At 32.8% G+C, this 13,429-nt stretch overlaps 2 protein-coding genes across 2 annotated transcripts in view; one reads left to right on the top strand and one right to left on the bottom strand.

Annotated features, from left to right (window-relative positions):
* The window catches only part of LOC125071084 (kinesin-like protein Klp98A), a 41,532-nt gene extending 30,047 nt beyond the window's left edge, over positions 1-11,485 (bottom strand). The window contains exons 1-3 of the mRNA XM_047681176.1: positions 11,322-11,485; positions 9,521-9,590; positions 4,083-4,193 (exon numbers count right to left, since the gene is read on the bottom strand). Coding sequence (XP_047537132.1) covers positions 4,083-4,193; positions 9,521-9,590; positions 11,322-11,368 — 228 coding nt within the window. The 5' untranslated portion in view covers positions 11,369-11,485. The remainder of the gene's footprint in view (positions 1-4,082; positions 4,194-9,520; positions 9,591-11,321) is intronic.
* Positions 11,486-11,892: 407 nt separating this feature from the next.
* Positions 11,893-12,953, top strand: LOC125070922. The gene is made up of 3 exons (XM_047680940.1): positions 11,893-12,023; positions 12,203-12,375; positions 12,802-12,953. The coding sequence occupies exons 2-3, from the start codon at positions 12,213-12,215 to the stop codon at positions 12,867-12,869; spliced, it is 231 nt and encodes a 76-aa protein (XP_047536896.1). The 5' UTR covers positions 11,893-12,023; positions 12,203-12,212; the 3' UTR covers positions 12,870-12,953.
* Positions 12,954-13,429: the final 476 nt, after the last annotated feature.

The following is a 13,429-nucleotide window of genomic DNA, read 5'->3' as shown; positions in this document are numbered from 1 at the left end:
ATTTCGGATTCAAACCCAGGCAAGCACCACTGAATTTTCATGTGCTTAATTTGTGTTTATAATTCATCTCGTGCTCGGCGGTGAAGGAAAACATCGTGAGGAAACCTGCATGTGTCTAATTTTAACGACATTCTGCCACATGTGTATTCCGCCAACCCGTATTGGAACACCCGTGCTGGAAAATGCTCCAAACCTTCTCCTCAAAGGGAGAAGAGGCCTTTAGCCAGTGGGAAAATTTACAGGCTGCTAATGCTAATGGGTAAATTATTACTGACGACGAAAAAAAATCACGAATACAGCAGAGATATTCCGTAAGAAAATCGACACACAAGCTGCGTATTTTTTTTAAATGTAATTGGAAGATGGACCACCTGATGGTAGTCGTCACCACCTCCCATTGACACTGGCGCTGATCACGACGGTAAAATGTCAGAAAGTGATAAGAGCGATATTGATTATAACAATTATAACATTCGAAGGCAAAAAATCGTAACACCGGAAGTTGGTTTTCGACACTTCACCGGTGAGATTTGTGAGTTCTTTCATATCTCCGACCACTTTCTAATTTAGGAAATCTTTTTAAAACCACAAAATGTACCTCAAATGCACACGAACTTGCCCTTTAATTTAGATATGTCCGGCGGCATACGATTGCAAACGATTGCGCTCCTATATACAAGTATGTACTTTAAATATTGTGTAGAAAGTTTAATTTCCTTTACAATTTAGTAAAATGCACCGTGGCACGACTCGTTGCGGCGCGATTATCGGAATCGTACCTGAAGCACTTTTTCCCTAATAATAGCGATGCTCATAAATTAGGCCACCTGATGTCACGCGGGCAGCTCTATTCTGAGGCAATAATATCGCTAGCAACCGTGAGATCCAAGTCGTTACGTCCCTTGTGACTCTAATTACACCGTATATTTTTTATGATTAATAAATTAAAAGTGTTCTACTTTTGCGGATTCGTGTAAAATGAGTGTATTTCGTGCGTATCAAATTGATTTTATGCAGTTAATAAAACAAACTACAATTAATTTTACATTGTGAAAAACAAATAACTTTCTTTAGTGTTAATTTGAATATTGCGATGTTTTTATCCCTCACAAGGTATATAGTATGAGTTTGTTATTATATACGCTTTCGCATGTAGCTTGGTATGTGTGGGTGAGGACAGATTTTTTTTACTATGGAAAAAGTTTAAACGCTTGAGAATCGCCGGTGCCGAGTACGTCTGATGCGACCCAGCTCAACGGAATGCCTACTAAAAAACCAGCGGTACCGACTCCCGTCTCTTCAGAAAGACATCACAGGATCGCTGACGCATGCTACCGTGAGGTTCCGACGTTTGGCTCACCTTTGCAGGCTTCAAGCTACGGGAGTTTCCGGGGTACAGAGTACCCCCCAACTCAGGCGCCGCTTGCAGCGGAGGGAGAATTAAGATTGTTACATCATATATTTCATTAAATAATGAAAAAAGCTGAATCTTTTAACATCAACGATACAATTCGTGATCTGTGTTGGCCGGTCTGAAGTGATTCAACAGTGGCTGCGCAATTAGTTTATAAAAGCAAAATCGGAGACAGGCGGTGAAAGGGGGCAAATTTTATGGGGGCAATTCTGCTTATTTAAAACGTCAATGATACGATCCCGATTATATTCTGATTCAACTTTGATTGCACCGCAACTAGATCGTTGTGAACAGCAACGATTACTTTTCAAATCGTTGGTGAATTGGGGCCCAGGCTAGCGATGAGGCAGATAATGCGTATTTACATTTACGTAAATATTTGCTCATCGTTATTATAATTACAGAAAATTATAAACAAGACACAGCAATAGATAAAAAACATTTGTCGAGTCTTTATTATCGTTTCTCACACGGATGTGACAGGTTTTCTCTCCAACGTTTTATCGATTAGACTCAACTTATCAATATGATCATGTCTGTCAGGTATCTTGTAATTTATCTACCATCTAACACTAGATTATTTTATTATTACTAGCCATACCTACTGACAATCGGGCAATCTGATAGTACGTGGCAAAATCTACCATAGCCTATGGCACTAAGAAATATTTGGAAACATTCGGAACTCACATGTAATATATATTTTACATTTGAACAAAACGTTACTACCAACATAACAAAACGTAAATTATACAACGCTAAATTTTAGTTAAAAAAATTACTACCAGATATTAATAAGCCAGGTAAATACAAGGCATTGAAAAGAAAAGAACGCTTAGGTCTTAAAGGAAAATCGTGATCTTAAACCCAGAAAAACCCATAGTCTTCGTGTGTTAAATTTGCTTTTATGATTTATCTGGTGCTCAGCATTAACAAAACATCGTCATATAAATAGTCAACAAGAATAACTTGACGTTTTGACAAATGCAATTAAGCAGCTGATCTGTGATCAGATATTTGCCATTTGTATCAATCGGATTTGTACAATCTGTGGTCTTAAGAGCCCTTGAGATCTCCAGGGTTACTTATTTTCAAAGATGATAAGGCTTAAAACAATAGCATTACTTAATATTTATAGGATACATACATACAGGATACTAGGATACATGAAGGTAATCAGGAATCAACGTCGCAAATACAAACGAAAAATTCTTTTTAGGTTAGGTCATTAGCACATCGCATCTACTTGTGTTTTTAGCGAATCACTCCCCTTTGTGTAAACGCACTGACCTAAAACGCGTCTTGCCAATGTTCTCGAACACAATGCTTCCGGATTTAAGATGTCATTGATTATTTTTAACCAGCTTGTGACAAAATATCGTTTTCGTCTATTTCGACACAAGCTATTTCAAACGCGGCTGCATTCGATCGGCTTAGAACTCAGTTTAATCTAGGATGTTTTTTATTAATGTCTGAAAGTATTTTTATTACATTTTAAGTTATAATCGTGTTACGTATATGCAGACGATGTTTTTATTTACTCTTTTAAATTGTCCGAACTTAATTTGTTATATATAATAGTTCACTTATCTTGTCTATCTGTGATATTGTCAAGAGTATTCATAATTCTAAATACAGCTAGTAACTATACTAATATTATTAATAAAAAAGTAACTGTCTGTTACCTCTTTAAGCTGAAAACACCGAACCGATTTAGATTAAATTTACTACGGAGATAGTTGGAGTTCCGGGGAAGGATATTTTTTTAATCCATCTTTCGAGGGGTACAATATGGGTGACGCTTGGTGAGCTGTAGGTTAAGTTTTACAAATTGTATGCGGATAAAGCCACAGGTTCAGCTGGTGTGTATTAAAATGCGTAGCATCTTGGAGTATGATTTTGAAGGAGATTTATTAGATTCTTCGTTTAGGGAACGCAAAAAACAATGCTCCTCATTTATTAACATAGATTTTGCTTAACTAGACGCAACAAACCAGCCTTGACCTGAACGAAATTGTCTGAACCCATCCACCCATGACACGCGTTATTGGATTCGCATCCAATGCATGAGAGTTTTTAGCGAAAACACTTGAGAGCAAGATAACGTCTAAAACCTATGTATTTACATAACACGTTATAAGTTGAATGATGTTAAAATATGGAAATACAAGTTATAAGAATCTTATATGAACCACATCAATATTGATTATATGTAAAGCTTTTAAACATTTGCGTTTTGTTCAATTCTTTCATATAAATTTGTTAGACTTTTTGGCTTCTTCCTTAAGTCTCCTTTTTTATGGCCTAGGTTGGCGGAATTATTAACCATTCCTTCCATCGCCAATGCGCAACCAACCTTAGATGTTAGGTCCCTTGTGCCTGTATTTACACTGGCTCATTCATCCTTCAAACTGAAACACAACATTACTGAGTACTGTTGCTTGGCGGTAGAATATCAGATGAGTAGGTGATACCTACCCAGAGGTTCTTGCACAAAGCCCTACCACAAAGTAAAAGATTTTTAAAAGGTGTAGCGAGATTGATATCTTGGCAAGGATTCAAGATCTCTGCATATGCAGCCATATAAGCTAGACACTATACCAATGAGGCAGTTAGTTAAAGTACACCCAGCACCAACTATCAGGAAATAAAGGTTCGATGAACTCACCTGGTCCTGTGTCGCGAAGTGTTTGTCACCGCTGTCGAATGACCAGTACGAGTGGTCGAAGGTGAAATCCTTAGACTTCTCCCGGGTTCCATCGTTTTGTTCTTTGCTATTCTGTAGACAATTAGAAGAAATTCAAAATTACGTTCTTTTTCATGCCAGTATTTATCAGAAGAATCTACATTCAAAACCAGTGGATGCGACAGATATCGACATTCAAACAAAACAACAAACGAAAACATGTTTTGATATTTTTTAACTTGCTCTTTGAATATGGAGTATTTAATTTCGGATGTTACATTTAATATAAGGAATTGTTTAAAAGTTGTCTATTAAATCTATATCGTTATACTTCGTGGTAAGGTTGCTCATGCCCACCCACTCATCATGTATCATACTACCAAATACTAATAATAACTATCGTTGCGTTCCGGTTTGAATAATGAGTAAGCCAGTGTAATTAGAGGCAAGGGACATAATTACTCAGTTCCCAACGTTGGTGAGGCAGTGGCGATGTTACAGTGCCAATGTGTAGGGTCGCCCTTAGCTAGCTAAAATGTACACTTATCAATCCGAATTGATCCGATTCTAACCATAAGAGGAGTCAATATAAATAACAACATTGCACATCGAATTATCGCGATATAATAATCTATGAGAGTATATTCATTATGAATTGAAAAGCTGTTATCGAAACATTGGAAGTAAAATTATAGTGGACTGAACAACTAGCTCAGTCGATCCTAAGGATGCTCCACAACACTAACGTTTTACTAATAAAACTATTAGGTGCCACTGGTAACCATGTTTATTCAAAAAATTCCTAAATGCTATATACAAACAATTAGCGAATCTTGCCATCGCGATTCAGAATTATCTACAATTTGACATAACGCCATCTAGTATTTATAAGATGAAATATATATGTACATTAATTACGTATACATGGACATAATATGTAAAATACGTATAAAGATATATCGTCAAATGCATAAAATAGAGAACTAACTAACAAACCGCATGGAATATTCAATCTATGGTTGGTTCATCCCTATTCCTTCGATTGGAATAGGCGATAGACCAAAATATACGCGTACGTAACGGATTTATTTTCAATAAAGGAGATTGGGCAAATTACTATGGCGCTCGGTTGCGTTACTTTTAACACAGTATAGCAGCGAGAATTGGAAGTAAATAAGGAGGATTTATCTACTTTAAAACAAGGTCAATTACAGCTTAATATTTTGTGGGGTTTTTGAAAAAAACAAAATTGAAAAAAAGTATGAAGGTTATGTTATATGTCAAAACAATGGCGTTTTATTTTAAAATAGGCTATTTGACAATGCGAAAAATAAAGTGTTAATTACTGCCATTAGTATATATTATGAGTTTAAAAATGGTTTTTTAATCACAAAAGTTAAAAATAATACTTCATTTATTCATAAATCCGGAAATAAAAATGAATATTTTTAAGCGTTTGTCACGTGACAGAAAACGCTCCTGATCGGTCGGGCTTAGGATGACGTCAGTTGCTCGTAAATCTCGTTTGCTTGCATGTGTTTACTTGTGTTATATATTAGTTTTCGAAACTGTTTTTGTAAGATTTACTTATATTAACCATTATATTACAAATTCTGTAAATTACTTTTATCATGGACAACGATTTCGTAAAAACAGACAAGAAAGTGACGTCACTTTCTTGTGTTGCAGCGCCATATATCAAAATAGCGTTTTGGCGCGCTATTTTAATATTGATTTTTTAATTTGATATTTTTCAGCAAATATGTATCAGAATTAAAAGAAAATACTTTTATTAGGTTCCTCAAGCCCCGCTCAATCATATAAAATTGATTTCAAAAATTGTCAAATAGCCTATTGTTTTATTATTTATTATTATTTTACATGCAACACTAAATCAGCTAATAAATAAATCCCCATTCCTTTAAATTAAAAAATGATAAAGCTTTTGAAATGATAAAGTTATAGTAGGTATATATTTTTTTGTATAGTTTCTTTTGTCGGTTAGTCGATCGATTCTTTTCAAGATAAAAGATCTTCACTATAGTGGCAAGCGACATAGTTAATTAATTATATTACAAATACAATACTAATTAGATTGCAAATATAAACCCCACAATTGATTTTAATGAATTTCATTTATAAAACGTTTAAAATAATAAACATGAATTATACATTTACTTAAATGGCTATACGCGTATAAAAGTGAAACCAAAAATGCCCAATCTCCTTTCTTACTAAGATTAAAAACTACATATTTTCGATATTATTATTTTTTAAAGTAATACATTTTAAGAACAGAATTACAAACGGCGACATTGACCTTATATTTGAAACTTGTTACTTATGCAAAAATTACATTTTTTTTTATTTACTTTCCGTGGGCAAAAATTAAACCGGTCTTAGTACGGTATATAATGACTTTGTTCTATTAAATCTTATATTTATATTACGTAATTAAATATCATACTTTTTGTTACGTATTTAAGTTGAGGCTTTGAGAGGGCATCAGGGGGCAACAACCCCGGATGATAGAGATTTTAAAACAAGAAAATAATACCGACTTGCCGCACTTATTTATTTAGTATTACATACGTAGTTATCTTAAAATGCAATTGAGTTTAATTATTTATTTTACTATATTTAAATAATATATTTCTTAAAAGTATTTAATTTGTATTATATTGTTGAAACATGTTTATGTACTTAGGGTCCTACGTACTTTTAATGCATCAGAGCATTAAAATTAATTATAATATAATAATCCTATAAATTTTTACTTAACACACACGACTTCGAAGCTTACGAAACATTTTTATAGCAACGCTTTTAAATTACAACTCGTATACAAATTTACCATTCGTAAGCGAAACGAATCGTTTATTGAATACAGTAAGCGGACAGGAGTTCGATCAATGCGGGTTCATAACACATTATGTTTAATCTGAATTCGTTTGTTGCTTGGAAACGAATCGGATTAAATTATATAATAATACTAGTTTCCGCTTACGGATGCGTCTGCATGTGAAAGGGAAGGGGGTGTTAGATAGCCTAATAAGTCCTTTACTGTAATCCTGAAGTATGAAAAATTTCATGGCGATCGGTTAGGTGATACAGATATGAAAGGATAACAAGAAAACAAATTAACAATTATAATATCAAGTAGGACGGCAAACTAACTGAGTATGGCAAACTCAAATAAAAAATGGGTTTAACTTTGTATATATTCAAAAAGCTATTGACAGAAAAATTAAAAAATATTAGTTGTGGTATTTTGTTATGCTGGTTTCCACCATTTAGTGTATATATAGAACGTTGAGTATATTTCAATAAGTGATTGAATAAGGTAGGCAGGCAGACAGACTTACAGGCGGCTATTTAACTTTAAAAGTAATTACGAGATTTTAACCACAAGTAATTACGTGATCGATGGTTAAGAAAAAAACACCCTTTTTGTATATGCGGGCAGACAAATGGACACCGAAGTTCGTTTCTGTAAGAATTCACTTCGTATCTCACTTGAGAAATATTGACAACCGACTTACGGTGATATGCCATTTCGATACTAATATCGAATGTATCCTGTAAATTTTATAGGGATTACAGTCGAAATCGGATATCATATCCATATATTTCACGCACGTGTTTTGGGGTGAGTTTCGAATTTCCTCTTACAGAATACCTCTAGATAATAGCGCTGTACACCAAACTTCGGAACTAATAAAATATCCCTTATGGCTGTAGTATACTGGCTCACTCACTATATAAACTAGTACACAACAACACTTAGAATTGCTGTTGGGCAGTAGAATATCTGATGAGTGGTTGGTACCTAAGCAGACGGGTAAAACGCAATACCACCAAGTAAATCATGGTGTGAAAGCCTGCATGTGTTTCGACTAATTAGAAGATATATGAATTATCATACTACGGCAACGTATAGTATATCCAAGTAGGAAAAAATATAAACAAACCTTAGATTTACGTATTTCATGCGATTTGCTAATAACTCAGCTATATTATGCACTACTAAGAGTTTATGATTAATATATCTTTATTTAAAATACTTTTATTTTAATTTTACTTCCAAAATTTCGATAAGTTTCGCCGACGTTCAAAACGCCATTTTATCGCAAATCCATAGTGAATACCATAGATTAATCAAGCTCTCGACCATTGATATCGCGTTTTACTGTCAAAAGTTGTTTATTTGGCTTTTTTCCTGTTATGGTTGGAATAGAGTATAGTAAATTGAGCCCCTAATTATTATTTGTCTTGCATAATTTTTTTTGTAAGGAAACGCCGAAATCTTTAAAATGAATTCGATGTAAGTATTTAATATTTACATGATATTTCGTTTATTGTTATTATATTTTTATAAACATGAGGTGTTTAAAAATTATAGTACTTATTAGAGCATCGATATTGAATACGTGTGTAAAATTTTAAATTGTTTTGTCAGTTTTTTACCTCATTTCAGAATATAAGATGATCATCAATGCTAGCATTGAAGATATTTCAGAAAGTATTACTGACAGAAATTGCTGCTAACCTCAGCCATGTCTAAGTTTTACAATGTTTCGTAAACCTAGAGATCACAGTGAAACTAAACGGAGGGGTAAAGTCACCGAACATAGTGTTGGTGGCCAATTACATCTTCAAACTTATATAAGAAAAACTGGATTTAAGATGTCCCTTATTTAAATATACAGACTCATTCGATTAGACATGAATACGAAGTATTACTATTTAATGTTAAAATATTTGTAAATCAAACAGAACGAAACTTAAAATGCTTAATAAATGGGTCAAGTTTAAAAGACGAAGTAAAAAAAATCCATTGAATAAATCGCATGGTCGCATCGCTAAAGTTATTCAATAGACGTGACGTTAACCGAATCACGTGTACGCAAACACAGGCAACTGGAACGCACTGCACAAGGCATCTGCGTAAACATCATTTTCGGCATTCGCAAGTTTGTATAGTTTGAACTTGATAAATATCAGACAATATGAAACGATACTGTAATATCGGTTACATCATAACATGTAACACCAGACTGGCTTTACATTACAAGTCGTTTTTACAATTTGAAACGTAAATACGTATAGCCTACTCCAATGGAAGTAGGAAAAATGATAAACAAACCTTAGATTTACGCATTTCATGCGATTTGCTAATAACTTTAATTAACATATATTTATTTATAATACAGCACTGTCACACTTAACTACATATTTCAACTTTAATTTAACTTCCAAAATTTTATGATAACAGTTTCGTCGACGTGCAAAACGCCATTTTTTCACAAATGCATAGTAAATATCATCGATAAATCAAGCTCTCCACCAATGACAGTTTATATTGAATAAAACCAATTATCCTTCTCAATTTTATTATATTAGTTGGGATATAAACTTACTTTTGCAGTGAGCAGTCTTGTTTTCTTCCCATCCATTTGGACAATCAACTTGGCGTTCATGTCCTTCTCTCTGTAACAAATATCTGTCATTATGTATCTGTGTATTAAGCTAATAATAATAATTTACAATTACTTAATTTCTAAATTATATGTGATAGTGGAGTCGTGATGGCCCAATGGTTAGAATGCGTGCATCTTAACCAATGAAATTCTGCCAATTGTGTATCCAACAACCTGCATTGGAACAGCATAGTGAATAAGCTGAAATAACCTCCTCACAGCAGAGGAGGCCAAAGTACAGCAATGGGTCATTTATGTTACTTTTGTATGTGATTATAGCATTATGTTAAACAAATATAATATGACAATAGCTTAAAGCTGTTTTTATAATAACATTTTAAATTGTTTAAGAAAATTTTTTTTATCTGTGATTTTGTCCATTAATCTTAATTATGGCCAGTTACAATGTTGCCTTTGAAAGCTGAAATATTTTACCTGTTCTACATTTTTGAAAGAACAGGTAATTTAACTTTTAAATTATATAATATAGTATATTAGTGTGTGTGGCTATTTTTTTGTTATTTACATAAGCAAGTGAATGGGTCATCTGATGGTAAGTGGTCGAACCTACCCATAAACAGTGGCTCTAACAAATATTAAGTATTCAAAATCAAATTTTTTGTTTGTACCTACCCAGTTGAGGTTGCATAAAGCCCTACCAATAAATAAGTTACTTGAATAATGCTGTCCCATGCTATTAAGTGCCTTATTAAATTGTCATTATGTAGCAACATCTAAGGCAACTTTTATTTGTAAAGGAGACAAGGAAAATATCTTGATGTCTTACTTTGAATATTAATCAATATTGACATAAAGGGAGACAATAGAGTTTAATTAAAGACTTACTAAACAATGATTAAAAGTAAGGTTGTCTTTCAGGTGTATACCAGGTGCGAAATTTTGTATATTGGTTAGAAAATGCAGATATCCAGTTTCTTCAAATTTTTATGTGGTACTTTTGTACTCAATTTTTGAGTAATGTACTCACTAATATTTTTATTGAATATCTTTACAGTAAGTGTCAATTTAAAGATATTTTTTTTCAATCAGATGATATGTATAAATTATATAATTCAATACTATATATTAATATACTTTTAAACAACATGTATATCAATATAAAAGTCAATTAAATTACAAAGATGTAAGAAAGAAAATATGTCACAGTTTTTTTTTTTTTTAATGTTTATATATGTTATTATATGGCCTTTGGTGCTTTTATAATGAGTGATAGTAAATTTGTAATGATTAACTGAATCTGACTATTAAATGTGATGTGTGTTTTTTTCAATAATAACAGAATTTTAAAAATGTAAGCACCGTATGTGTTTGTTTGTAAACACTAACATTACATTCATGCACTACTTTCAAAATTTCAAGTAATAATGGATGACTGCATTTAGGTCGAATTTTTTTTCAACAATTTTTTCGTCTACTTTCATTTAAATGGAGTTCCGAGGTACAGTTTGTGTTCCAAATGCAGCCGAACCGTGAAAGTCATTGCCGTTTCATGACATCATTGTTTTTTTGTACTTTCCAAAACCTGGGTCGTTTTATTAAACCCTTATGTCTCAAAACGATGTACTTGAATATGTGTGCCAAATATACGTGCTAATCGTGATAATAAAGTAGGTTTGATTGGATACAACGTGAAAGATTTTATGTCTGATAGCAGAATATATGTCTCATTAGATTTTCGTTTACGTTTGGTAACGTTATGATGACTAATGCACCAGCTTACCTTTGATTGAATGGGCGCACCCTTACAGCCACTTTTACAGAGGCCATTGTCACACATTATACTATACAATAACTTTAATTCTTAATGATATTACATTTAACGCGAATGCGACACTACAAAGCAAATTGACATTTTATTTGATTCACTTGACAGTCGACGGGACGTAGGAGCAACAATTCATAACAATGGACGTTAAAGTTGCCATCATAACGATTTTTAAATGTTTGACATATATTAGTGTTTACATACCATTGCCCAAATATCAAACAATGGACTATTATATGATTGCCGAATAGCCACTGACTTTTATTGTCCTGATATTAAATCTTTAAAAGCTCAGTGTAACCTGTAATACGAGTAAGAGTTTTATGTGATCAAAAACTCTCTCAACATTTGTACCTAAATATTATGAATTATTACGTTAAAATAAATATTATTGCAGCCGCCATTCTTATTGTTTGATAACTTAAACTGTTACTTTCTAACGCCATTAAGTAAATGTGATTCAATCTTCTTAATCTAAAAACTGAATTTTTAATACAAGTGGCATCTATCTGGTCACTGACTTTTAGAAGTAAGAAAATATAAGTTAAATTTGAAAGTCTGTGCACTTACGGTCTTACGAATTGTCAAGTGTCATCAGAATTTGATAAGTGATTATTTTCTGTGGCGGTCGATACCGATAGTTCCGAAAAGAAAAAGGTTAGAATATTAATACACAATATTTAATTTAAAATCTAATAATTCGATAATTGACTGTTTTTTTTAAATAATAATGTGCAATGTCTATTTCTAAAAAGAATGATACAGCATTAATATAACGAATCTAAAGTGAAGTCACGTCACATTACATAATAATGTTTGCTATTTCTTTTTAACAGACCTTCAAAAATGGCAGACGCTCCCGCTCGCCCTATGAAATATCCCTACACATTTAGCGCCAAGATTGCGCAATTCCCTTTCAAATTCTACGTTCAGAACCAATGGATCTGGCGTTACTGGATGATCGGAATCGCCGTCGCTTCTCCAGTGTTCTACAAGATCCACAAAATGGGTAACATATAATTATAAATCCTTTTATATGCTTATTTCGTTTATCTTTTGACGCTGGCAAACAATCAGACACCACCTGATTGTGTGGTTGGAGACTATGTGGGTTCTGTTGCTCATAGCATACCATTGCGCTGTAAGAAGTACATGTCATTCCTCACACCATCCACAGAGGAAATCTAAGATGTTATAGTATAATATGTTGTACTTAAAAATTGATCTAATAGGACCACAGTAGTTGATAATATACATACTATTCATGTAGTCTATAAAATATATAATTTTGTAGCGATAAGCTCCGTATTTATCTATAATTGGTCTGTTTTACAATGTCAGCCATAGAATGATTTCCATAAAATAAAACCTCATCAAACTTTGTCACTTGTTAAATATATTACATTTGTTATAATTATGCATTAATATGTTACAGCTAACTCTCCCGAGAATGTCAGCATCTGGGCAGAAAAGAGAAAGAAGGAAGCTGCAGCACACCATTAACATTCTAGAAAACTTCTGTTCTTGTGTTCTTCAATCAAATATATTTATATAAGTATAAATAAAGTCATGTACTAGTTATGACTACTTTATTTTATGGAATAACTAAAAAAATCCCATAGAAATTAAACACTTACCAACAACATTAATGTATTTGATGAAAAAAAAATCTTTTACTTACTTTTATATATATAATCTAAAGGTTACATTGTAAATTTAGCAGAAAGATGTGGTTGTGACAAATGTCAACAGTTATTTTAATTGTGATATGGATATCATTCAAGTTGTATTAATAATAATAAGCTTTTAGTATTTTACAATATATACCAATTGATTAAAATAACACTGATAAGTGCTTTTGATGATTGTCAGATTTGTGGTTCTTTTTTTTCAGTATAAAAATTATGTTAGAGCAGGGATATGCGCACTGACATATGAAGACAATTACCAAACAATGTGCTTAAAATCAATAGAAATTTCTGTCATATTGGACTTTCCTGACAATAATTTCGCCTAATTGGCTTATTTCAATGACTAGCCAACAATGCGGGAAGTACACCTAG

This window comes from Vanessa atalanta, chromosome 18, assembly GCF_905147765.1.
Source record: "Vanessa atalanta chromosome 18, ilVanAtal1.2, whole genome shotgun sequence".
NCBI lineage: Eukaryota > Metazoa > Arthropoda > Insecta > Lepidoptera > Nymphalidae > Vanessa > Vanessa atalanta.
Note: the sequence above shows the minus strand (reverse complement) of the source record. Positions and strands in the feature narration are given on the sequence as shown.